The sequence below is a fragment of the Zea mays genome, unplaced genomic scaffold (genome assembly GCF_902167145.1).
Source record: "Zea mays cultivar B73 unplaced genomic scaffold, Zm-B73-REFERENCE-NAM-5.0 scaffold_191, whole genome shotgun sequence".
Taxonomy (NCBI): Eukaryota; Viridiplantae; Streptophyta; class Magnoliopsida; order Poales; family Poaceae; genus Zea; species Zea mays.
The window spans coordinates 6,728-34,708 of NW_023366808.1; the positions used below are offsets into that span (position 1 = coordinate 6,728).

Below are 27,981 nucleotides of genomic sequence, written 5' to 3' on the forward strand. Positions count from 1 at the left end.
CTTGGTTGATTTTGCTGCGATGGCGGTCAGACAAGAACCCTGCATTGGAGCTTCCTATAAACTGTAGCGGGTTTTCGGAAGCTAGTGGAACTTTGTAAAGGCCTCGTAGTGTTGCCCTGTCGCGCTTCCTAGGTAGAGGTGTATGGGATTCGCGACCCCTTGGCAGATGGGTAGCATGACTTGTGGGTAAAGGGTACAACCTCTGCAGAGTGTAAAACTGGTATACTAGCCGTGCTCGCGGTCATGAGCAGCTCAGGACTCTCTGATGTTTAAATTATGGAACTTAAATTCAATTTGTCATTTGCATATGCATGGGTTTATTATTAATTTTGTTCTATTACTTTTACTTAAGGTTTGGTATTCACTTACACTTAGTAACTGCTAATAAAATTTTGACCAACTACTTAAAAGCAATGCTCAGCTTTAAACCTCTATCATTGATCAGCCTTACACTACATGAACTCCCACCTTTGTGAGTTCATGTCACATTATTCCCCACAACTTGTTGAGCGATGATCATGTGTGAGCTCACCCTTGCTGTCTCACACCCCCCCACAGGAGAAGAAACAGGTGGCTCAGGAGGAGCTTCAAAGCGAGGAGTTCGATCTGATCTAGGTGGCGTTTCTCAGTTGACATTGGCGCCGACGATCCTTAGTTCGTTTTATATTTATCTTTTATTTTGTAATAAGACTTCCGCTATGTAATAAATACTCTGATTATTGTGACATTTATCTCTATACTCTCTGTTATTATATATGTTGTCTTCTTGGCGCATGTATGAGATGCACCTGGCTTTGTTCCTTAAAGCCGGGTGTGACACTTCGGCTCTCGGCTCTTCAATTTTTTCAACCTTCGGTGTTGCTCTCAGCTCTTCAGTTTTCTGCGCAAGCGCAGGTTCTTTGGCTTCAGTAGCCGAAGAGGTCTCACCGACAAACTCGGGCACTATGGCTGGTTCAATAAAGCGCGGTCGGTGAGTAAGGACTTTCACCTTCTTCCTCTTCGGCGCGGGCTCGCTTGGAGCAGCTGAAGCGTCATCTTTCCCGGAAGTTGCACCTTTTCTTTTTTGCCCCTGTAACTGGTAGCGGTAGTCAGGGTATATGAACCCAATAGCATCGAAAACTCTATTGAGTCTCTTCTTTTTCGGCTTCCGAAGGCCGCTGATAGAGCATTATCTTCTGTTTTGGAGTACGGCCCAAGCAGTTCATCACTTGTAGCTTCGACACTCTTCAGACAAACCTTCTAAAATCTCCCTAGTAATCTTCTCCGTATTTGTCTTTGCTATTGACTCAAGAAACCCAAGATTCTTCTCCTCAGAAAGGCTCAGCTTTGTTTCGGCGACAGCTTTGTTATCTTGAGACATCTTCGGAAACGTTGAAAACGTGCTCTTAGGGACGAAGCTAAAAAATCTAAAAAGCTAGGCAAGCGTTGGTATGCAAGAGCTAAAAATTGGGAAAGCAAGAGCAGATGGCAAGAAAGCATGCCAAATGTGCTTGCGGTGTGCTCTTATTTAAACGACCAGTGCGTTGCAAGTGGGAGGGCCCCGCTTGTCATTGACTGTTGCTATTCTAGCAAAGGGAAGGTGTTTTTTCGGACCTTCGGCTTACGGCCTTCGTCCATGTCGCAATCTGAATTTATCATTCCAACAAATTAATATTGCGAGGGGCTACTGTTGGGGGCCTTCGGCTTCCGAAGGTCCTCAAAAACATGATTTAACAATGTTTCTGGAGTATAATACATGAGCAGGTACCTTCGGACTTAGATCCTTCGGACTTGAGTCAAAACTACAGTATGAAGAAGCACAAGGGATACGAAGGATGAAGCAGATCCGAAGCTACGCGCAGGGGAGCTTCGGCATGATAGCAGAAAAGGAAACCGACTTAAAGATGAAAAGGCTATTTAGACCTCGATGGATTATTAGCAAATGTAAAGGGCATGGGTGTAATTTTTCATGGGATGCGTCCCATGCCTATAAATAGATGAACAGTGCTCCCATACTGTTCACGCTGACTTGGCATTCGCTTTTGCGTCACGCTTGTATTTTTGTCTTCTAAGCCGAAGGTACATTTATAACTTGTTATCATTTCTATTTTTCCATAATAATAAAATAGAAATGAGTTAATGATAATATTTAAGTGTTTATGTTATTATCCATTCTTTGAATGAATCCTTCTTCATTATTTGTTGCGCTGACGAAGGTACGTCCTTCATAACCTTCGTCCAAGATTCATTATATCCCGAGGGAAATAATGCTTCGAAGGACGAAGGATCTTTAACGCCTAACAATTTCTGTGTTGCCTTGTCCTTAAGCTGAAGTATTTAAGGACAAGTCCCCAACAGGTTCCCATGGGTGTCTTGATGGGCTTAGCATCCTTCATCCCAAACTTGGTGAGTATGTCTTGAGTGTATTTAGTTTGGCTGATGAAGGTGCCCTCTTGGAGTTGCTTCACTTGAAATCCTAAGAAATACTTCAGCTCCCCCATCATAGACATCTCGAATTTTGAACCATGATCCTACTAAACTCTTCACAAGTGGATTTGTTAGTAGACCCAAAAATGATATCATCAACATAAATTTGGCATACAAACAAATCGTTTGTAATTATTTTAGTAAAAAGAGTAGGATCGGCTTTTCCGACTTTGAAGCCATTAGCGATAAGAAAATCTCTTAGGCATTCATACCATGCTCTTGGGGCTTGCTTGAGCCCATAAAGCGCCTTAGAGAGTTTATAGACATGGTTAGGGTACTCACTATCTTCAAAGCCGGGAGGTTGCTCAACATAGACCTCCTCCTTGATTGGTCCATTGAGGAAGGCACTCTTTATGTCCATTTGATAAAGCTTGAAGCCATGGTAAGTAGCATATGAAAGTAATATATGAATTGATTCAAGCCTAGCTACGGGTGCATAGGTTTCACCGAAATCCAAACCTTTGACTTGTGAATATCCCTTGGCCACAAGTAGGGCTTTGTTCCTTGTCACCACACCATGCTCATCTTGCTTGTTGCGGAAGACCCACTTGGTTCCTACAACATTTTGGTTAGGACGTGGAACTAAATGCCATACCTCATTCCTCGTGAAGTTGTTGAGTTCCTCTTGCATTGCCAACACCCAATCCAAATCCCTTAATGCGTCTTCCACCCTGTATGGCTCAATAGAAGACACAAAGGAGTAATGTTCACAAAAGTGAGCAACACGAGATCGAGTGGTTACCCCCTTATGAATATCACCGAGGATGGTGTTCACGGGGTGATCTCTTTGTATTGCTTGGTGGACTCTTGGGTGTGGCGGTCTTGGACCCTCATAATCTTCCTTGTCTTGATCATTAGCATCTCCCCCTTGATCATTGTCCTCCTCTTGAGGTGGCTCCTCTTGATCTTCATTTTCATCATCTTGAGCTTGATCCTCATCTTGAGTTGGTGGAGATGCTTGCATGGAGGAAGATGGTTGATCTTGTGCTTGTGGAGGCTCTTCGGATTCCTTAGGACACACATCCCCAATGGACATGTTCCTGAGCGCGATGCACAAAGCCTCTTCATCATCTAGCTCATCAAGATTAACTTGCTCTACTTGAGAGCCGTTAGTCTCATCAAACACAATGTCACAAGAAACTTCAACTAGTCCAGTGGACTTGTTAAAGACTCTATATGCCCTTGTGTTTGAATCATAACCAAGTAAAAAGCCTTCTACAGCCTTAGGGGCAAATTTAGATTTTCTACCTCTTTTAACAAGAATAAAACATTTGCTACCAAAGACTCTAAAATATGAAACATTGGGCTTTTTACCGGTTAGGAGTTCATATGATGTCTTCTTGAGGATTCGGTGAAGGTAGAGACGGTTGATGGTGTAGCAAGCGGTGTTGATTGCTTCCACCCAAAACCGGTCCGAAGTCTTGTACTCATCAAGCATGGTCCTCGCCATATCAAGTAGAGTTCTATTCTTCCTCTCCACTACACCATTTTGTTGTGGTGTGTAGGGAGAAGAGAACTCATGCTTGATGCCCTCGTCCTCAAGAAAGCCTTCAATTTGAGAGTTCTTGAACTCCGTCCCGTTGACGCTTCTTATTTTCTTGATCCTTAAGCCGAACTCATTTTGAGCCCGTCTCAAGAATCCCTTCAATATCTCTTGGGTTTGTGATTTTCCTGCAAAAAGAACACCCAAGTGAAGCGAGAATAATCATCCACAATAACTAGACAGTACTTACTCCCGTCGATGCTTATGTAAGCTATCGGGCCGAATAGGTCCATGTGGAGTAGCTCGAGCGACCTGTCAGTCGTCATGATGTTCTTGTGTGGATGATGAACACCAACTTGCTTTCCTGCTTGACATGCGCTACAAACCCTATCTTTCTCAAAATGAACATTGGTTAGTCCCAAAATGTGCTCTCCCTTTAGAAGCTTATGAAGATTCTTCATTCCAACATGTGCTAGTCGGCGATGCCAGAGCCAGCCCATGTTAGTATTAGCAATTAAGCAAGTGTCGAGTTCAGCTTTATTGAAATCAACTAAGTATAGCTGACCCTCTAACACTCCCTTAAATGCTACTGAATCATCACTTCTTCTAAAGACAGTAACACCTATATCCGTAAAAAGACAATTGTAACCCATTTTGCATAATTGAGAAACAGAAAGCAAATTATAATCTAAAGAATCTACAAGAAAAACATTGGAAATAGAATGGTTAGGAGATATAGCAATTTTACCAAGTCCTTTGACCAAACCTTGATTTCCATCCCTGAATGTGATAGCTCTTTGGGGATCTTGGTTTTTCTCATAGGAGGAGAACATCCTTTTCTCCCCAGTCATGTGGTTTGTGCACCTGCTGTCAATTATCCAACTTGAGCCCCCGGATGCATAAACCTACAAAACAAGTTTAGGCCTTGTTCTTAGGTACCCAAACGGTCTTGGGTCCTTTGACATTAGAAACAAGTGCCTTAGGTACCCAAACACAAGTCTTTGAGCCCTTGTGTTTGGCCCCAACATATTTGGCAACTACTTTGCCTGATTTGTTAGTTAAAACGTATGATGCATCAAAAGTCTTAAAAGAAACAGTAGGCTCATTTGATGCAGTAGGAGTTTTCTTCTTAGGTAATTTAGCATGAGTGGATTGCCTAGAACTAGATGCCTCACTCTTATACATAAAAGCATGATGAGAAACATAATGAGTCTTCTTAGCGTGAATTCTCCTAATCTTATCCTCAGGATAACCCGCTGGATATAAAATATAGCCCTCGTTATCCTGAGGCATGGGAGCCTTGCCCTTAACAAAATTAGACAATCTTTTAGGGGCATTAAGCTTGACATTGTCTCCCTGTTGGAAGCCAATGCCATCCTTAATGCTAGGGCATCTCCCACTATAGAGCATGCTTCTAGCAAATTTAATTTTTTCATTTTCTAAGTCATGCTCATTAATTTTAGCACTAAGTTGAGCTATGTGATCATTTTGTTGTTTAATTAAAGCTAGGTGATCATGGATAGCATCAACATTAATGTCTCTACATCTAGTGCAAATAGTAACATGCTCAACAGTAGATGTAGAGGGTTTGCAAATATTTAGTTCATCAATCTTAGCATGTAAACTAGCATTCTGTTTTCTAAGATTGGAAATGGAAACATTGCAAACATTTAAATCTTTAGCCTTAGCGATTAATTTTTCATTTTCAATTTTAAGGCTAGAGAGAGATGCATTCAACTTGTCAATCTTAGTAATTAAACTAGCATTATCATTTCTAAGGTTAACAATTGAATCATCACAAACATCTAATTTCTCAACCTTAGCAATTAATTTAGCATTCTCATCTCTAAGGTTGGAAATAATATCATGGCAAGTGCTTAGCTCACTAGTTAATTTTTCACATTTTTCTACTTCCTGAGCATAAGCATTTTTAACCTTAACATGCTTTTTGTTTTCCTTAATAAGGAAGTCCTCTTGGCTATCCAAGAGTTCATCCTTCTCATGAATAGCACTAATTAATTCATTTAATTTCTCCTTTTGTTGCATGTTTAGGTTGGCAAAAAGTGTCAATAAATTATCCTCATCATCACTAGAACTAGCCTCATCACTAGATGTTGCATACTTAGTGGAGGATCTAGATTTTACCTTCTTCTTCTTGCCGTCCTTTGCCATGAGGCACTTGTGGCCGACGTTGGGGAAGAGGAGACCCTTGTTGATGGTGATGTTGGCGGCGTCCTCATCGGAGGAGAAGTCGGTGGAGCTCTCGTCGGAGTCCCACTCCCGGCAAACATGAGCTTCGCCGCCCTTCTTCTTGTAGTACCTCTTCTTCTCCTTCTTCTTCCCTCTTTTGTCATTATCCCTATCACTATCACTAGACAAAGGACATTTAGCAATAAAATGACCGGGCTTACCATATTTGTAGCAAACCTTCTTGTTGCGGGGCTTGTAGTCCTTCCCCCTCCTTTGCTTGAGGATTTGGTGGAAGTTCTTGATGATGAGCGCCATTTCCTCGTTGTCGAGCTTGGAGGCATCGATGGGGAGTCTACTTGATGTAGACTCTTCTTTCTTCTCCTCCGTCGCCTTGAATGCGACCGGTTGTACCTCGGGTGTGGAGGAGGTGCCTTGCTCGATGATTTTCTTGGAGCCTTTGATCATCAATTCAAAGCTCACAAATTTTCCTATAACCTCCTCGGGAGACATTAGCTTGTATCTAGGATCAACACGAATTAATTGAACTTGTGTAGGATTAAGAAAAACGAGTGATCTTAGAATAACCTTGACCATTTCATGGTCATCCCATTTTGTGCTCCCGAGGTTGCGCACTTGGTTCACCAAAGTCTTGAGCTGGTTGTACATAGCTTGTGGCTCCTCCCCTTGGTGAAGCATGAAGCGACCGAGCTCCCCCTCGATCGTTTCCCGCTTGGTGATCTTGGTCACCTTGTCTCCTTCGTGCGCGGTCTTGAGCACGTCCCAAATCTCTTTGGCACTCTTCAACCCTTGCACCTTATTATACTCCTCTCGACTTAGAGAGGCGAGGAGTATAGTAGTGGCTTGGCAGTTGAAGTGCTGGATTTGGGCTACCTCGTCCGAGTCATAGCCTTCATCCCCCACGGATGGTTCCTGCGCACCAAACTCAACAATGTCCCAAATGCTAGCATGGAGTGAGGTTAGATGGTGGCTCATTTTATCACTCCACATACTATAATCTTCACAGTCAAAAACCGGTGGTTTGCCTAGTGGGACGGAAAGTAATGGAGTACGTTTAGTAATGCGAGGATAGTGTAGGGGGATCTTACTAAACTTCTTGCGCTCATGTTGCTTCAAAGTGACGGACATGGCGTCGGATCCCGATGTAGAGTGCGATGAAGAGTCGGTCTCGTAGTAGACCACTTTCTTCATTTTCTTCTTTTCGCCGCTCTTGTGCGTCTTGTTGTGTGAAGGGGATCCCTTCAACTTGTTGCCGGACTCACCCGATGGAGCCTTCTCGTGGCTTGTGGCAGGCTTCTCGCCGGTCACCATCTCCTTCTTGGCGTGATCTCCCGACATCACTTCGAGCGGTTAGGCTCTAATGAAGTACCAGGCTCTGATACCAATTGAAAGTCGCCTAGAGGGGGGTGAATAGGCAAATCTGAAATTTATAAACTTAAAGCACAACTACAAGCCGTGGTTAGCGTTAGAAATATAATCGAGTCCGAAAGAGAGGGCGAAAACAAATCACGAGTAAATAGCGAGAGTGACACGATGATTTGTTTTACCGAGGTTTGGTTCTTGCAAACCTACTCCCCGTTGAGGTGGTCACAAAGACCGGGTCTCTTTCAACCCTTTCCCTATCTCAAACGGTCACCTAGACCGAGTGAGCTTCTCCTTCAATCAAATGGGTCACTTAGACCACTACAAGGACCACCACAACTTGGTGTCTCTTGTTTTGATTACAAGTAGCTTGAGAACAAGAAATGGGGACAGAAGAAAGCAATCCAAGAACAAGAGCTCAAAGAACACAAGCAAAACACTCTCTCAAGTCACTAATTGCTTGGAGTGAATTTGGGACTTGGAGAGGCTTTGAATCTTTTGAATTGTGCCTAGAATTGAATGCACCTAGCTCTTGTATTGAATGAATGTCTGAAAATCTTGGATTCCTTGGAGTGTGGTGGTTGGGGGTATTTATAGCCCCAACCACCAAAGTGGCCGTTGGGGAAGGCTGTCTGCGATGGGCGCACCGGACAGTCAGATGCGCCACCGGACACTGTCCGGTGCGCCAGCCACGTCACCCAACCGTTAGGGTTCGACCGTTGGAGCTCTGACTTGTGGGGCCACCGGATAGTCACTGTTCACTGTCCGGTGCGCCATCTGGCGCCTGCTCTGACTTCTGCGCGCGCAGGTGCACTGTTCACTGTAGACTTTTGCAGACGACCGTTGGCGCAGATAGCCGTTACTCCGCTGGCACACTGGACAGTCCGGTGCTACACCGGACAGTCCGGTGAATTATAGCGGAGAGCCATTTTTAGAAACCCGAAGGTGGCAAGTTCGGAGTTGATCTCCCTGGTGCACCGGACACTGTCCGGTGGCACACCGGACAGTCTGGTGCGCCAGACCAGGGCTGCCTTCGGTTGATTTTTGCTCCTTTCATTTGAACCCTTTCTTGGACTCTTTATTGGTTTGTGTTGAACCTTTGGCACCTATAGAGCTTATAATCTAGAGCAAACTAGTTAGTCCAATTATTTGTGTTGGGCAATTCAACCACCAAAATCATTTAGGAAAAGGTTTGACCCTATTTCCCTTTCATGATCCCTTGGCAGATGGGTAACATGACTTATGGGTAAAGATGCGCAATCTCTGCAGAGTGTAAAACTGGTATATCAGCCGTGCTCACGGTCATGAGCAGCTCGGACCCTCACATGATTAATTTATGGAATTAAATTTAATTAGTCATTTGCATCGCATTGGGATTTATTATTACTTTGATTTACTATTACTATGGTTTGGTATTTACTTACACTTAGTAACTGCTAATAAAATTTTGACCAACTTATAAAAGCAATGCTCAGCTTTAACCCTTATTTGTTGATCAGTCTTACACTTCACATGAACTCCCACCTTTGGTGAGTTCATGCACATTAATCCCCACAGCTTGTTGAGCTATGATCTTTTGTGAGCTCACTCTTGCGATATATAAACCCCCCACTGGTGAAGAGCAAGTGGTCGAAGAGGAGCCGCCCTACAATGAAGCTTACGAGTTGATCTAGGTGGCTTCTCCCGGTCAGCTTTGTGGCTCCTGGAAAATAATATTTAGTTCATTTTATTATTATCATTTATTTTGTAAGACTTCTGCTATGTAATAAGTACATTTATGATATTTATGATATTTATCTCTATACATTATGTCATTATATATGAAGTTCTTCCTTGGCGCACGTATGAGATGCACCCGACTTTATCCTTTAAATCTGGGTGTGACAGTTCCAAAGACACCTTGTCCATTCAAAACTGCTGTCACTACCGAAATGCAGCTCTTTGTCGAGTGCCCAACTCTTTGCCAAGAGCTATTTATTGGACACTCGGCAAACTATTCTTTGCTGAGTGTTGCGCTCGGCATAGAACGACTCTCGGCGAAGAGAGTCTCTGTCGAGAGCCAAACTCTCGACATAAAAAGGCTATCGGCAAAGACTTCTTTGCCGAGAGCCCAGTACTCGGCAAAAAGGGATCTCGGCAAGCGCCGTAAAAACTTTACCGAGTGATGGTGACTTTTCTTGCCGAGAGCCCAATACTTCTTTGCCGAGTGACAGTGGCGTAGCTAAAGGGTGGTTCGCATGGGCCACAAACCACCCTAGCCTGAAACCAAGTAAACTATAAGTATTATGTATAAAAAAATATTATGTATAAACATATTAGTTTTAAGCAGCAACTTTGTTTTATTTATTTGAGGCATCTATGAGGACGAGACAACACATCATAACAAACATGTGAAATTGAGCTCCTAGGCTTGCAATCGCATCAGATGGCTATCTAGTTCTAGACCAAGCATGCACAATGAAGCTTTCAAGCAGATCTAGCACGACTATGCCTATTACCTGTTCTAGCTAGGCTTAGTAAGACACATTGTACGTTTTTCGTTCACGTCAAGTCGCTTAGGTAGAAGAAGGTCGTGCTCACCGTAGAGGTATCATAAATTCGATCGACAACACCCAATCCGATCGATCAATTCTCATACAATTATACATACATGCGCAGTATATACAACCATTTTTTGGTTATTTTTTTTATTTTTTTTAGATGTCAAATGACTTTTATACTTTTTTAAAAAATGTAGATGATTGTACGACCTTTTTATTTGACCATATTATATTTAGTAATTTTTTATTACATATCTATTTATAGATTGTTGTATTTATATTATGAAAAAAAATAAATTGGACCACCAATCACTAAAATCCTAGCTACACCACTACCGAGTTCGCCGAGTCGGCAAAGAGTTTACCGAGTGTTTTCTGGATTTTGCCGCAAAGCAACTGCGTCTGGTATGCTTGGTTTGTGCCAAACTTGGTCACACATGCTTGCTCATGAGCTGACCGGAATTTGGCAAGAAAAATGAACTCAAATGCGAATCTGGAAGGAACGAACCTTGCCAAAAAAATGCGTAAAAACTTCATGCCGAATGTGGTCAGCAACACCACTTTTTTCATTAATAAAAGATTGGCAGACATACCTCTATCTTTTTCAGATAATCGGTCCAGCACACGTCCTGAATAGCTAATTCTTGGGTACCCGCTAATCAAAATAGACACAGTAACACACTAACGCACACCAACTAAGCGAGTAGGTAGTTACCGGCATGCATGCATATAACCTAGAAAAATCTCACATGTAAAAACTTACTCCTTACAAAGAAAGAGACAGTGTGTTGCTCTTCAGACACTTGTTTCTACACAATAGAACTAGTCTCAATGACTCGCTGATTGAAAAGCTCTATTTTGGTTGTTGATGATGAGCAAGATTATATTCTAAAACAGGACGAACAGTCATTTAATCTGACTAAACGTGCGCTCCACACATGTCCTTCCAAGATCCCAGCGCCCTTGGACCTGCATGCAAAGCTGTTGCTGTCTCTTTTCCTAAAAGAATCAGATCCATTCTAGATTTGTCAAGGGAAGATCCACGAGAATGTCCCACGGCAAAGCATAGCACCGATAGGATCTTGAGAAGGACATGTCTCAGGCAAGAAGAACTAACTAACTATGGCAACGAGAGGGGAATTCTATCAGCATAATCCAACACTTGTTTAAAGATACAATATTTTGGTTGCCGTATAGGAGAGAAGGAGAAAAGGCAAGACTGTAGTCATGTGTCAGCGAAAAACTTTGGTCCAGAGTCCAGACCAAAGATTTTTTTAGACTTTCACTGCCATTCATCTTGTTCGGTTATTTCCATTCCATATGGATTGTAAAGAATTTAAAATTTTTAAAAAGAATTTTGACTTGTTATAGATTGAAACACATCCAATCCTGCTCAGCTCAATCCATATGGATTAGCACCGAAACGAACAAGCCCTGAGTTAAGAGAAGGAGAACGTTTACAGTGAGACTCTTGAGGCTGCGCGCATTGATTGCATCAAGTACACGAGACTAAGAGTGTCTGGAATGGTGCCTTCCACCTTAGATCTTGTTCGTTTTGCTCTCCTCAATACATATAGATTGAGAGTAATTGAATAGTTTAAATCCTAAATAAGTTAAAATCTTTCATATTTTTTTTTAATCTTATCTAATTCACATGAGATAAGAATAACCGAACAAAACCTGTCCATCCGTTCCATTTCCTTCGTATCAACAAGATGCTTTCATGTGCTGGGGCTGATCGGCTCCAGACTGGTATGAGGAGTGCTTTCGGCAAGCCTCAGGGTACCTGTGCTCGCGTGGACATTGGTTAGGTCGTCCTTTCTGTGCGATGCAAAGGAAAGCAATGCTAATCACGCTGAAGAAGCCCTCCGTCGTGCCAAGTTTAAGTTCCCTAGCCGACAAAAGATCATCCGCGGCAGGAAGTGGTATGTGGGAAACGAAGACGCTTTCCCTGTTGAACCCAATGTCAAGTCGCAGCATTGACGAAAGGTTTGAATTTGACTTGTTTGGTTCATTGTCTTGATTTTTTCAGGGGTTTCACCAAGTTCGTGCGTGCTGAGTATCTTAAGTACAAGAGCGAGGGTAGGATTGCACCTGATGGTGTCAATGCTACGGTTAAAAAAAGTTGTTCCAGCTATTTATTTATTTATTTATGTGTTTCCATCATATTCTTCACATGAAGAACCGATCTCAAATAATACTTTTCTGTTTTGATTCAATTCCAATGTACATAATATGCCAATTTATTTAATATCGGTTCATCTTTTGGCCTTTGCGCTGGGAAGGCGTTCCGTGCAGTGAACATTCAAGCGTCTGCTTTGACTACATTTTTCTGCCGATTCAATTATGAGGTGTTTGGTTCCACCCCGTTATAGAGTAAAGTTTAGTCTCTACCACATCGAATATTTAAATGATAATTACAGCTATTAAATATAATCTAATTATAAAACTAATTATATAGATAAAGACTAAAAGACGAGATAAATTTATTAATCATAATTAAGTATATATTTAATTATTATAATTAATATTCAAATATTTAATGTAACACCAATTAAACTTTAGTCAAGGTAACTATGCTAGAGCTATATATGTTAATGGCTATTACTTGCAGCATGCATGATCTACCTTGTGTAGCCCAGTTTCATATGGTAGTTAAATATTCTTAATAGATTTTATGAACCCTACTATATATTCCTTGTTAATAAGGCTACATCTCACTTATCTGAGTGGGCATGATTGATTTTGTTTCAAAAAGCTATCCTTTGTCCACTTGATGAGTCTGATCTCCAGCAGACTCTCTATTTTACTTCTCATATTGTTTTCTATATTAAACTTAAATTTACAAAACAGTGTAATCTATAATACAAAATAATATTTTACACGGCCGTTTACACTATTTGGTGTAGATGGCGACGAGTAGAAAAAACTCATTTTCTGACAGAACGAAGGCTGGCATGGGGATTCCTAGCGGTGGAATTTCATGTGTGCATCGTATCGTACAGTGTGCTCACTTCGCTTGTGTAAACAGTTTACAAATTTCTGTGCTAGGAGGAATTTCTCGCACCAGCACAACAACTATCTTATAAAGATTTATCACATCAATAGATATATAATTTTTGAGGAAACAAATAAGATTTAAATGATATCCTAAATACTACTATTTTATTATATAAATTTAGTTAAATTTATGATGTTTTGACTGCTGAATGTGCATTCTCCGTTCGGAAAGGGGAAAAGGTGAACAACGTACAAATTATTGTTTCAAGAATTTTTAATGCTAAACAAGCTCATCTCCCGTTTCTTTTCCAAATATCCCTACCTTCTCTTCCAATATAATCGAATAACCCGCCTATTATGAATAATCATCCAGTTCCCCCACGCTCTTGTTTACATTGCAAATCATCAATCCAAAAACTGTACGAGGGACGGGAAAATTACCGTGCAATCATTACAAGTTTACTATATATATATATATATATATATATATATATATATATATATATATATATATATATATATATATATATATATATATTAGGGTAGGTATAACGGGAGCCCTAGGCTTCCAATAGTTAAAGGAAGCCCAGGCCGATCACTCCTGCAAACTGGTTCAATCCAGCGCGCCCAACCAGGCTGTCGTGTGCGCCACCTGCCCCACGTCTGTTAGCACAAAAAAAAAGGAATGCATGCATGAGTCAAACACGATCCAATGCATGCACATAAATTTAGAAAAGATATGTGCGGCGGTTTCTATTTTTAAATCTTTTATTTCCTCCATAAATTTAGGATCGCTACAATAGCCATGCAGCTAGACGCGTAAGGACCATTTTATGATATATACTGAGACTAAATATGCTACACCTTGTAAATAATTATGCAATTCGATATACTGCGTAAAAATCTATTACCAGCTGCATGCACACGAATTTATGATGAAAATAATGTGCAATGAAAGGAAATAAATTACACGCATAGAAACAAAAAAATCATATTTAATGTTTTATTTCCTTCATAAATATAAGATCCCTCCAAAAGCCATGCAGTTAAACACATTAAATCTAGTTTATGATATATACTGATACAAATTATACTACATGGTGTAGGTATTTATGCAATTCGTTACACTGCATAAAAAATTGGCATGTTGTTCACTGGTGGACGCATCTTCGGGTTGGAGCGTAATAACCTTAAGTTGTGAGCATAAAATCTCTCAATTATAAGCGTATATACCGAGCCAATGTGAGAGGTTGATAGCTCTAGTAGGTTGTTATTATTATTCTATTTTTATGGCAGATCCGAAAACATGACAGTCGCATGCATGCGGTTATACAGATCCAAAAATTATGGCAAAATGCATGCATGAGTCAAACACGTTCCCTTGCATGCGCGTAAATTTAGGAAAGATATGTGTGACGGTTTCTATTTTAAATGCTTTATTTACTCCATAAATTTAGGATCGCTGCAACAGCCATGCAGCTAGACTCGTAATTATTATTTTATGATAAATAGTGATACTAAATATGCTACACTGTGTAGATAATTATGCAATTGGGTATACTGCGTAAAAATCTGTTATCAGCTGCATGCACACGAATCTGGCATGTTATTCACTGGTGGACGCATATCCGGGTGGAGCGTAAAAACCTTAAGTTTTGAGCATAAAATCCCTCAATTATAAGCGTAAATACCGAGTCAATGAGAGGTTGATAACTCTAGTAGGTTGTTATTACGATCCTATTTTTATGACAGTTCCGAAAAACATGGCAGCCGCATGCATGCGGTTTCTATTTTTATACAGATCCAAAAATTATGGCAAAATCGTGGGAGTTTCCATTGCATGCGCGCAAATTACGAACAACATAAATTAAGGAATTGCCTTTCCAATGTGCATGCAGTAAACTGATATACAAACTACGTGTTTAACCATAAAATCGTACAGTTTTTAGCGTAAATAGTACATGTGGTAGGCATAAAACACAATAGTCGAAAAGAAAACTACGCCGGATCGGAGGATGTCACGCGTGATCATCGCTGCGCGTATCTCGCGCCTTCCGTGACGTCGCTCGCTCGAACATCGCGCCTCATGCGTCGCCGTCGCTACTCGCACGTCGACGGGCGTCGCTTGCTCGCCGGCCTTGGAAGTGTCGCCTCCTCGGGGCTTCGGGGACGCCGCCGCTTGCCCGTACAAGGGCCCCGCTGCGGATCGAGGAACCTCCGCCACCGCTCGTCGAGGTAATGGATTTGCGGCCACCGGCCTGGGAACCGCCGCCACCGCACAAGGGCGCTGCCGCCGCTCGCCCTCTGGATCGGGGGCCGCCACTGCCGGCCTGGGAACCGCCGCCACCGCATGTCGAGGTCGGAGAGCCGCGGCCACCACAGCCACTGGCCGGAGGTCCACCGCCGCGCGCGCCATCGGGCAACCGTCGTCGCTAATGAATCGAGATGGGGCGTGAAAAACTGATCCCTAGCACTACGGATTTTCTTTTATAGACGTATGGACCTGGTCCGGCTCGATCGGATTGCACTGTCTGGTCTGGGCTTCCTTTAGTTATTGGAAGCCCAGGGCTCCTAATATACAATATATATATATATATATATATATATATATATATATATATATATATATATATATATATATATATATATATATAGGGAAGAGGTAATGGAAGCCCTGGGCTTCCCCTACTAATGGAAGCCCCAGCCAGGACGTGGTCGACTCAGCACCCGCGTGCTTGCGTCAGCCATGCAGTCAACAGACAAGATTCTAGGACGATAAGCGTAACACAATATACGAATGCATATATATATGGATAAAGATGCATAAAAAATGCATAAAGGAATCTTTTGAAGCCCGAATCACGTGGAGCGAATATGACACTTTGGACAACGTTTACGACTGTATAATGACATGTACTTGACAGCATAAATCAAGCAGTATGTTGTTCTGGTTCTGGCTCGGGCGGATTTCAGCGTAAACCGTGGGCTAAAACAGCGTAAATGAGTACGAAATTTAGCGTAAATCCTATATCTGTTTTGTAACAGCAAATGGGGCCTAAAATTAAGCAGCGGATCGTGAGCGGGGTCCTGGCTTGGGCCGATTCCAGCGTAAAACGTGAGCTAAAATAACGTAAATAAGTACGAAATTTAGCGTAAATCCTATATCTGTTTTATAACAGCAAACGGAGCCAAAAATTACGGTGTGAAAATCGCGTGCAGCCGATCGTGCGCGGGTTCTGGCTCGAATGATTTCAGCGTAAAACGTGAGCTAAAACAGCGTAAATGAGTACGAAATTTAGTATAAAACACGCGCACAATCTCACTTCGCAAGAGATTGCTGTAAAACACATAAAAAAGTGTCATAAATTTGGCGTAAAACGCAGTAAGACTGTTTTTTAATGGAAGCATAAAACACAACAAGAAGTGTCGTAAAATTTAGTTTGAAAATGCATAAATCATGATGGTCTCATAGGGCACTTGTTTTGTTCACAGTATATCAAAATATAAAGCACAACGATATTTTGCCAATATTGTTGCAATCATACACGATTTATTTGACATGACAAAAAACGAGGAGCTAGCCCTGTCTTCGGTACTTCAGACATTTGGAACCATTAGCCTTTAGCTAGGTCGTGGTCTGAAATGGAAGAATCGCTGCTCGGCTCTTATCAAAACAGGTATGTGTAAGCCTGTATAAATCATAAAGACACGTCAGAATAAGCATAAGTAAATCCATGAACCTATATACCAGTTTAATCAACAGGGAAAATGGAGGAGTAATTAAGTGACAGCAATTAGCTAGTTTATGTCCCTTACAAAACAATGTAGCTGGAGAAGCCTAGTGGACAATAAGAAGCTGTGAACCTATATAAACCCTATAGGCCGTAGCAAGTGCTAATATCATAAATTAATCCATGAGATACTATATTTTTCGAAGGAAGTGAGGACATTTCTTTCTTTAATAACCTTAATTTACAAAAATACAATGGACAAACTGCCAGCAAGTGAGGACATTTCTTTCTTTAATAAACTCTGTTATGCATACTTCCAATATTGCAGGACTTGAGAATCAAAGCCCTATTATGCACATATGCTGAATACAAAATTCATTCTTTTTCTTGAACCCTCCCTAACACATAGCTGTAATACTTAAGTTGTCTCTACTAGAAATTGTATAACTAAAGAATAACAAATCTTACAGTTCAAAAGGCTGGTGAGGTTGCCGAACAGCGCCGGGTGGAGCTCGCCGGAGAGTAGCTCTAAGCCGAGCAGCTTCACATGTTGATGCTGCTTCAATTTCAGCTATTTCTGATCTTTCTTCATTAATACCACCTGCAAAAAGTATAATTATATGCAAATATGGAAGATAATATGATTGATTACTCTAATTCACCATTTTTTCGCCAGCATACTGAGATCAGTCTTGTTCAGCTATTCACGAGTCGAGTCACTACTTTCCTTAGTAAAGCTCAACAGAAAATGGTATAATGATTAAAAGCATTCACCTAATAGACTAACACAACTAAATACTACCTGGAAATTATGGTTTTATGATAATACAATGATGCTAAATGCTGGCGGAGGTGGGTGTAGCATATGTATGCACTATTACAAAGGAAGGTTTAAATTTAATAATTTGAAATTGTATAATAGTACTTCAAATTACAAATCTACATGCAATTATCATATTTTCCAACTAATTTCCAGAACTATATTGGTAGCAAAAATTTAGTCACAGGTCTAGCCACGTATTCACAAACCTACTTTAAGCAGTCAGAACAAGCCCTGCATTATAGCAATCCACACAAAAGCTACTAAGCTAGCAAACTACCAAACTAGTACTTTTTTTAAAAAAACATCAAGCACAAGTTTGAACCAACGAATCTCACAAGTGGAAAGGAAACCGAATTACCGATGCACACAGGAAGTAAATCTACACGCATAGTCACGCAGGATGTGGCTAGATTTGCAACATCCAGATCACGGAGACGAAATCGAGATCTCAAGCCTACGGCTAACCTTCCCAACCAACCAAACACCACAGATCCGCACGAGATTTCCAAAAAAAAGCTCGTGGAGTACCGGGGGACACAGATCTAGGCCGCTGCCCGCTCACCTGCATGTTGCATTTGACGAGGTCGAGCGGCGTGACGGCCATGTGGGTGAGGCCGCAGCTGGCGATTCCTCCGGCGGTGCAGGCGGCATAGAAGGCCGGCGAGTACATCTCGATCTTCTCGTTGGGCGCCTGGACCGAGAACGGCACAGCGCCTCCTGCTCCAGCCGCGGCAGGCGCCGGGGCGGAGGCATGGAGGCGCGCGGCGGCGCCTGTGGCGGCAAAGGAGCGCGCCGAGGAGGTCCCTTTAGCTGGCCGAGGGGCGCCGAGGAGGCAGTAGCTGGGTGGATCTGGATCTGGGGCAGAGCGGTGGTTTGAGGTGCTTCAGATCGGGGAATGGGGCTCGGCAGCCGCTGCCGCTGAAACCCTAGTCCTCTCGGGCAAAAGCAGTCGTCGCGGTCGGTTTTATATGATAGTACAGGAAGCGGTTATGACAAAATAAGCGTAAACTTGTGTACAACATGCGCATACCAAAAAGTGTGTAAACCGTAACACGATTGAGCATAACACGTAGTTATAATTGACGTAAGTAGGTGGCACAGTGAGCCAAAAAGCCTGCGCACCTGGTCGGTACGGTGCGGTCCGCGCACCTGGTCTGTTGCTGGTCGGGGCTTCTAATAGTTAGAGAGAGCTCAGTGCTCTAAATACTATATATATATATATATATATATATAATCAAAATTTTCGTGCAATCGTAGTGTAATTAAACTACTAAAAGTTATACAAAATTCTAAAAAAAACTACAGACGTACTTTATTTTACTCTACCATTATATGAAATTTCAAATTCTAACTCATATATTGATAGATAAAAATAAAAAAGATTCTATCAACTATAAAGGATTAAAAACGGTAGATTTTTTTATCTATTAATATATGATGGATTAAAATTTAAATTTTGATATATTACTAAAGGAGCTGTTTGGGACCGTTTTACAAGTGAAACATTAAATCTATATCTGTTTTTGCTTTTTAAATCAGTGGCATAATTTTTATCAACTCTACTAAACTGAAGTCAGCGAAGTACCTTTTAAGGAGCTACACCAAAATAATGAATCTGGTCCTAGATTCATCAATTTAGTAAATTAAAATTGTAAATTTAGACCGTCTGACTAACTTTTTATAGATTAGAGCTATTTTTATGAATCTAATGATGCTGCAAATAGACCATAAATAATGAAGTACATCTATTTTTTTAGAATTCTTAGTAACTCTTGTTAGTTTGATTGCACGATAATTGCATGAAAAATTTAATTATACCATTGTCAATACTAAGAAGTTTTTGCTAATACTAAACCAATAGTAAGAACATTTGAACTGTCTCATTTTAGACATCATTGTAGAATATACCCCGTATCAGGTTTCGTCTCTCTGATATAGCAGGGTGAGAATTACAAAAGGCAACACAACATGATAATTACTGTTCCCACGGTTATACATCGCAAATTGGGAACAAATAATTTATCTTATGTCATTCATCTATCCTATCATCGAAGTCTTTGGCGTGTTACTTTGGGATGTAGGATAACTATCTTTGTTGTGTGTGGATACTTCACACGATCATGAGTGAAAAAAAAGCTTGAACCAGTTGGTACAAAAAGCCCAAGTCTAAAGGATGACAATGTTCATGAACTTCCTCTTAGCAAAAGCCAACCACCACTTGTTTGGAAAGCCATTAGCTCTGTATGCACAGTTGAGCAATCTTCCACTTGTTTCCTCCCTTATCTGCTTCAAATAATTCCTCAACAATTCTGCATTCAGACACAGAATGCACAATCGTCAATTTATCACTGGAATCCATGGGTACATTCGTTTTGCAGACTTAATCAGTCCTACTATGACAACGGACATAATTAAGTGAAAATAATAATTAGCATATTACTTTTATACATAGAAAAGACTAGTCTTGAAAAAAAATATGTGCATACAATTGTAGACGAAAATGTATACCTGCTTCCTCCTGGGACTGGGGAAGAGTGAAAAGTCCAGGGAAAGGAAACCCTGGTTCCCCAGGTACAGGAACTTTCTCCAATCCCAGATTAATGATTGCTTTAGTCCCAACAGCTAGTGTCCGGCAACCTTCTAGTCTTTTTAAGGCAATATTGATATAAAACGTCAGATAGATCAATAACTTGTCTGCTGAGCTTTTCACATGGAAATTTTTGAAGAAAACATTGGCTCGAAAGAAAGTTATGGCTTCATCAACAATGTCCGCTTTATCTGTATAGCATGGACACAAATAAGAATTTCAGTATGATCTTATAGTGGCGGAAGTACATTGAAATCTGTGTAGCCACGATACCAGGGTCAGAGGCTGGTGCCGGGCCCTTGATATGAGTTTTCAGTGGAAGCAAAGGACAGCTGCAAGCTTTTGTGATCCCATCATCATCAGCGAAACTAGAGTGGTAAACCTGGCCATTCAATTCATGCATTTATTACTAGTAACTTGCTCGCGCTTTGCGCGAGTTTTTTTAAACGATACATTTAGACAGTTAAATTAATGTGTTAAACTGGATAGCAACTCAAATTAGAGAATTTGAGGCTTACATTACATTCTTCTAAGTATTATATGAACATGAATCAAATAATTTCATGGATAGGGCCAAATATGGATAATAAACAACATATAAATCGAAGTTCACATTATGTCAATAGTAATCAAAGCATTTTATTGATTAGGAGAAAGATGGACAGTAAACAACATAAAAACCAGAGTGCACGTAAAATTCAAATGCCGAAGTCCAGCATTGATGCAACATTGCATCACAATTTAATAAATAAAACTTTAGCTCAGACTGGTAAGACAAGAACAGAAAGCAAGGAAGCTACCATAGTCAACTGGAACCGTACATAGATTTGTAGCAGTAATGAAATATTGAAGTTTACAAATGTAGCAACATGAGGAGCTTAGAGATTATATTACTGTGTACATATATTCGTAGCAGTAATCAGTGGCGGATCCAGGATTGATCCAAGAGGGGGGCTACTAAGACTATAACAAAAAAATTTAAACCAATCACATCGAAAACATCAAGCAATATAATTAAACATCATGTCCACCTTATTCCTATAATTAAATATGAGATTACTATCAAATAAATAATCAAATTCAAGTCAAAACTTCAGATCAAACTTCAAATCACAAACCCCTGCTCTGCTTGGCTCACGGTTGCTCGGCTGGACAACGGCGGTGGCCCGTGGGCGCGGTGCTCTGGGTCCGGGCGTCGGCGGGGCGAGCATCGCTGCGGCCTGCGGGCTCCGCTCGTCCGGCGGTCTGGCTCAGCGGGGTGGCGGCTCTGGCCTCCAGCGACTAGGCGAGCAGCGCTGCGCGCCAGCGCCGCTGCATGCTGCGGGCGTCGGGCTGTCCAGGCGTGGGGCCGTGGGTGCCTGGGCGGTGGCGCGATGCCGCGGTGGGTACCTAGGTCTCCTCCTGTCCTCCACGGCTGGCGGCCTATTGAGACCCTTCTAGAAAACGGTTGATTTTTTATGAACTGCACATCGCTAGAATTCTCCAGGCATCTACAACAGCCCGGGGAGGCTGAGAAAAAAATCTCGTCCGTTGATGGAACATCCTGCGCATATGTTTTTTTTGCCGACGTGGATGTACGGGTACGCGCGTTTGCGTCGCGCTCTATATATATAGAATTAGCGTCTAAAAAATACACCACACTTAGATACCAATTAATCAGAACCAAGATATAACTAAAATAACCAATATGGGAAAAACCAATGTAAAAGGTCCATCTAAAGTAAATAACCCATGAAAAGGTTTCATTAACAGTTTAACTCCATTCATTAACAGTTTAACTCCAAATGAAGAAGTATAATTCCACAACATTTATTTTCTGATATTACTTTTCTTCTGTCAGACTACCTCAACTGCTGTAAGAAAAGTTCATCATACAATAATAAGAGTTCATCATACAATAACAAGAGAGCAATAATATGGAAAGTTGATTAGTCTTGAAGGGCGTCAGAAATTTCATTCTTTGTTCCTATTTTAATTGTGTCAATTTCTCCTTTAATCATAGTTCTGTACTCTTGCAGAATATTATATGCAGATAATCCATCTGGTTTTTATTTTGCAGATGTAGCAGCTAATAAGTATTGTACTCCCTCTGTCACAAATTATAGGTTGTTTTGGGTTTTATAGGCACATAGATTTTGCTATGCACCTAGATATACACTATGTGTAGAGTAAAACTACATATCTAGAAAAGCCAAAAACGACCTACAATTTAGAACAGAGCTAATAACTTGTAAGCTAAAAACTGAATATAGAAGACCATGTCATTAATTTGGATCAAGGCATCAAAACAAGTTGTCAGATTATAACTTAGGATATAGAGCAACACATTGAATTAATCAAAGACAACACTATTTTTGTGGTAGTACTGTACCACAAATATTTCACAGAATTCTGCATTCTATTTGACAACGCTTAATGGTAAATTACACTAAATTTTTGTGCTCTACCTTAGAACACCAAAAGCATTTCAAGTTACTCAATTCTTTACAACTTGAGTAAATAGTCTCTCTTAGCTTATAAAAATGTGTCGGACATGCACTTGATCCCATTTGATTCTGCAACGAATGACTGGTAAAGTGCTACTCCCTTCCATTCCAAATTAAAAGAACGCTTTGACAACTTTTGCTATGCACTTAGATGTACACTAGGTCTAGACACATAGATAGAAAAGCCAAAACGTATAATAATTTAGAACGAAGGGAGTACTAAATAGGCTTGTGCACCTGTAGGATATCTGCACCTTATGATAGGCTTCCCTAGCTAGTTCTAGCATTCATCATTCTAGCCTTTTAGGGACTTCTAATATCGAATAAGCATATTTAAAGTGGCTACTCGCCAAGCTTCTGATCATGAATACAACTTTGCCACAGGTATAGATGCAAGATTGATTATTGATCAAATTGAAAATGGAATATACACCATGACACAATATTTATGTAGACCACATTTCAATACCAATACTATCCATATGAAGACAGGGGCATGTCAGCAGAGAATAACATCATCCATCCACACTAGGAAGGTACAAAATATGCAGATTCCATATGAGTAAAATGTGATTCTGGGAAGTCAAGGGGGGGAAAGAGATGGGTACACAATAGGAAGATAGGAAATATTTTCAGATCCTATACAAGCAAAATTTAATTCTGAGTAGTCAAGAGCGAAAAGAGAAGGGTACCATGTTGCGTGTCCGAATCAGGAGAAGCTAATGCAGATGAGCCAAGGTCGTAGCCGAAGAGGAGAGCAGGTGGTGAATCTGGGGGAGGCCAAGATCGGGAGAGAGATGATTTTGGGGAAGGAGGGGCAGAGATCGTGTTTTCCCTCTGTAGGATCATCGCTGCTCGATCCGCAGCTCGTCCCGTCACTATTGTCGTCAGTCTCCCGGAGGCCGGAGCCACCAGCCGCACCTTATCCCAACTCCCACCCTTCCACACAGTTTGCCGTCTCTCGGATCTGGGAGCTCAGCTCCGGAGGCGGCAATAGCCCAGGTTGAGCGCGTGGAAGAGATCGAGGAAGGGGGCCGCTGGGCGGGAGCCGAGAGATGACAGAGGCGGCAGGCGGCGTCGGTCGGAAAGGAAGACGAGCGTGCGAGGTAGGGAGCCTGGCGAGGGGCTAGACGGCTGTTTTCTCGAATGAAAATTTGGCTAGGTACCACTAAAAGATCACATTTTGGGAATATACAATTAAAAGATCCAATTTTTACAGTGTACATGAAAAGATTGAATTTTCTTTGACGGCTAGCATTTTTTATGAAGACTCCAATAACATAGACAAATATATACCCGTAACTTTTATAACATAGTAGCATGAATTCTGAAAAAACAACTTAGAGGTTGTTCGGTTTGATGCTAATCCATATGTATTTAGTGAGATTGAGTCGGTTTAAATCCATACTAAGTCAAAATCCACCTCAATACATCTCAATCCCCTTTAACCTATATGGAATGGAAATAACGGAGCAAAGCTTTAATCAATTGATGGTATGATATCTTGAATAACTTGAGAATATTACCAAGCCATCAAAACAAACATAACTCAAATCAAACATAGGAAAATTCGAGAAAAAGCAAATCGAAATTTTTTAAAACAGATCAACAACAGTGCCTCTCACCTGCATGGTAGAGCTGCTCGATCAAAACTTCACACGTCGAGATGAAATTTTATGGACAGCAAGTTAGAAAGGATTCTAGTGCATCCCAGAAGTTTGACCATAGAAAGATCAACCATTTTTCAAATAGATCAGAAAATTCAAACTTGAACTGTGGTTTTCTTAAAGAATCAGGGAAATGTGGTACTACCTATCCAAATCCCCCGAGTGTTTGTCAAGTCTCTATCTAACCCAAAGCTACTCCTAAAATCATATTTCAATAATACATTAAAAAATCAATCAAAAGAGCTTGGAAGAGGAAAATCACGCAAAAAAACCAAATCAATCGAACTTGGATAGGGATAAAACATAGAGGTCACGACATAGTTAAAGCCACACTAACTTAGAGCACCTAGAGGGGGTGAATAGGTGACCCTGCAAAATTATCACTAAAACAAAACTTGATCTAGTAAAAGAGTTAATGCAATATAAATCAAGTTTGAGACAAGAAAAGAGAAAAAATATCTTCACTTGATTGCTCTTCCAAGATGTGAATTATACTAAGAGCAATATCACAAGTGAATAGAGAGAAATTAGGAAGAGAGAAAATCACAAGAAAGTAAAAGACAAGTGAGATAGATGATTTTTATCCTACGGTTCGGCCAAGCCTACATCCACGTTGTGGTGCCCTCTTTTCGACAAGGGTTGCACTCAATCCTTCTCAAGTGATCACGTAGACCAAAACTTGAGTGCCACGTTCTTCTTTATCGATATAGTTCCCGTTTGCAAGGAATCTCCACAAGTTGGAGTCTCTTGCAATCTTACAAAAGATCAACCTTACAAATCAGAGTAGTAGGGAGTGAGTACAAGCATAAGAGATCAAAACCAGCAACTCAATACAAAAGATAGAAACACAAGCACACAATACACCAAATATGAAGAACAACACTAAGACGACGCTCGAATCTCGCTAGAATCGCACAATTGAGTTGTGGAAGTGTCGGAGTGTTGAGAGTCTCTTGAGATGCTTGTGTACTGAATGGAGGTGCCTAGGGACTGCTTTTATAACCCCAAGTGTCCTTGGAGTGGTTGCCTCCTTCCCTGTAAAACTGCTAAAATTATGCTCACTATGGGGCACCGAACCGTGTACACTAACGGTCACTCGGGGATTCTGTTTGGTGCTTTCCATAACGGCTTGACACCGGATCGATCCGGTGCGCCACTGGACCATCTGCCACATCAGCTAGTCGTTGGCCGTCGTGCGATGTCTAAACTAGCCGTTGGAGAAGTGGTCCAATGTACACTGAAGGGTTTGGCTTGGTCACACGGACCCGGTCCGGTGCACCACCGGACCAATCTGGTGCGAACCCGACCAAACCAAGTTTTGCTCTTTTAAGCCTATCTTCTCCAAATCATTTTGGCTGTCTTTGGGGTCTCCCTACAACTTAGACAAACATTATTAATACCTAATCCAATTGACTAAGTGATATGAAACTTACCTCTTTCTTAGATTTTCGCCAGGATTTGCAATATGCCTAAAAGCAAGTCCAAAATGCACTTTTCTTGCAGAAATGAGTTAGTAGCCAAACAAAAGTGCTAGAAACATAGAATAAGATATGTGCAACTTAGTCAAACACTCAAACCTCATGTTTATGTTGTTTTACCCAAAGTTGCACTTTTAGCCTCTAGATTTTCCCATTTGGACTTAGTTCCATCAATTTGCCTCCAAGTGAACATGTGATCATACTCATATCAAACTAGTTAGTCTAATATGGTGTGTTGGACACTTAATCACCAAAACAGGTAGAAATGGCCCTATGGCACATTTTCCTTTCACTAACCCAAAATCACAAGTACATAAATGCAACAATACAAAGCATCTATGGATCTCCTATCAAATAAGAAAATAGAGAGTAAAACCTACTTGTTAGAGATATGACTGGTTGGTGCAGCACTTCCTCCTTATTTATAGAGGGGCTTTTAACATTCCTAAACTACCCCTAGATACATAGATATTATCCAATCAACCTGGGACAAAATGAGCCAACTCATAACATGATGATCTGATGGCCACACTCCCTTTACAAAGTTGGTTTGCCTTGACACACTCTCCATGATGGCTCTACATGTCGTCTTCGATTCCCTCTAGAATCTCAATATCAGGTTTTGAGGCCAAATCCGTGAACTTTTGCTAGACGATTTTGAGGCTCAACCACCAAACTTTTGTAGGTAGCACACTCCATACGCGTCCCCCACGTCCTGGACATGTATCCCGCTAGTCCTCAGACACATTGGCAACATGATTCGCACGACATGTCCTCGCACATGCTGATGTACCTAGGTGTTATCCATTGCTGCCAGTCACCCAACTTCTTCAGTCTCTCAGTAAAGACCTAGTGCTCATCCTTCACCGATCTTAATCCATAAACACAAACCCATATGACCTTTCACCTTCACCATTGACACTAGCTCTAGGCTTCACACCTATGCATCAGAAGCTAAGAGACATGTTGCACACACACTCATGTCCTAGTTAGTTCACACGACTCAACCAAGAAGTTACTCTGTTGACAATCACTCATCACAAACTCAAGCATCTCAACCTTGTGGTTGCAATCTATCACTTAATGTGTGCATTGTCAACACCACTGCACAAACACAAAGATCAACAAAAAAGGAAGAAGGAAGAGCTCACTCAAATGACCAAAGGCTGGACAAAAGAACCAAAGACATTGAAAATGAGCAAAGCTTGTTTCCTTAAGACATTAGCAACGACTCAACACAACCAAACAAAAATGGCTAGCCCTCAAGAAGAGGTAGAAAAAGGCTTAACACCACTATACAATGATAAGAGCAAAAGATGAAAAGCACCAAAAACTCTAAAAGCAAAAACAATCCCTCTAGAACGAGGCAAAGGCTCAACATGAATAGCAAAAGCATCCATCTCCTCCTAACAAAAACATCTCCTCCTGAACTCCCCCTGAAGAAGTGCACAAAACTTCACAGATGAATGCACTCTCAACAAGACGCTTGTGTATGTGTATAATTCTCCCCCTTGTTGATAAATGCACTCAACAAGCACCGCCCATATGCACAAAAGCTACAACTTCCCCTCAAAAGGAGTCCCCCTTGTGATATGCACGAGAGTAGAAAAGAATATATAAAATTCAAGAGCTTCAGAAGTATAGTAGTCATAATGTAAAGATGTTCTAAGGGATGTTGTGCTATATGTTCAGCAATATATGCATGTGTTAGCAGATGTTCAAACTGATCATATGCACAATATTGTAAAGTACAAGCATTTGAATCAGTTTTAAGCATTTTTCAAAGCAGGTATTCATCACTAAAATAGCACTTAAATTGTAACTAGTAAATCAACCAAGTGCTAAAAAAACATACAAGGTGAACTACCCCATAAAATGGCCACTCATCATGCGAGAGACAAAACTAAACTTGTGCTGCATCAAATTATTAGAATTTACAACATGACACAAGTTTTAGTCAAAGCATATGAGTACGAGAGGTTGTACGAATTGTCAAGTCTAAATTTTTAATTGGGTGCGGTCTATGCAAAACTGCAATCTAAACCTGAAGGCACTGGTTCCAATCATACTATGACTAGAATCATGCACCTACCCTTTGGAATAAATAAAGAGAGGCAATAGTACTCAAGTTGTAACAACTAATATTCAAC

General features: G+C 41.0%; 1 protein-coding gene across 2 annotated transcripts; it reads right to left on the minus strand.

The window, feature by feature from the left end:
* Nucleotides 1-19,471: 19,471 nt before the first annotated feature.
* On the minus strand, nucleotides 19,472-23,706 carry LOC118471909 (actin-related protein 2/3 complex subunit 3). 2 transcript variants are annotated; one of them, XM_035963676.1, is made up of 4 exons: nucleotides 23,379-23,706; nucleotides 20,474-20,582; nucleotides 20,122-20,391; nucleotides 19,472-19,922 (listed from the first exon to the last, which is right to left on the minus strand). In XM_035963676.1, exons 1-4 carry the CDS (start codon nucleotides 23,379-23,381, stop codon nucleotides 19,780-19,782), a joined length of 525 nt encoding a protein of 174 aa, XP_035819569.1. In that variant the 5' UTR covers nucleotides 23,382-23,706; the 3' UTR covers nucleotides 19,472-19,779. The 2 variants fall into 2 exon arrangements, with proteins under 2 accessions (XP_035819569.1, XP_035819568.1); XM_035963675.1 differs by lacking the exon at nucleotides 23,379-23,706 and adding an exon at nucleotides 21,319-21,666.
* Between the last annotated feature and the right edge of the window lie 4,275 nt (nucleotides 23,707-27,981).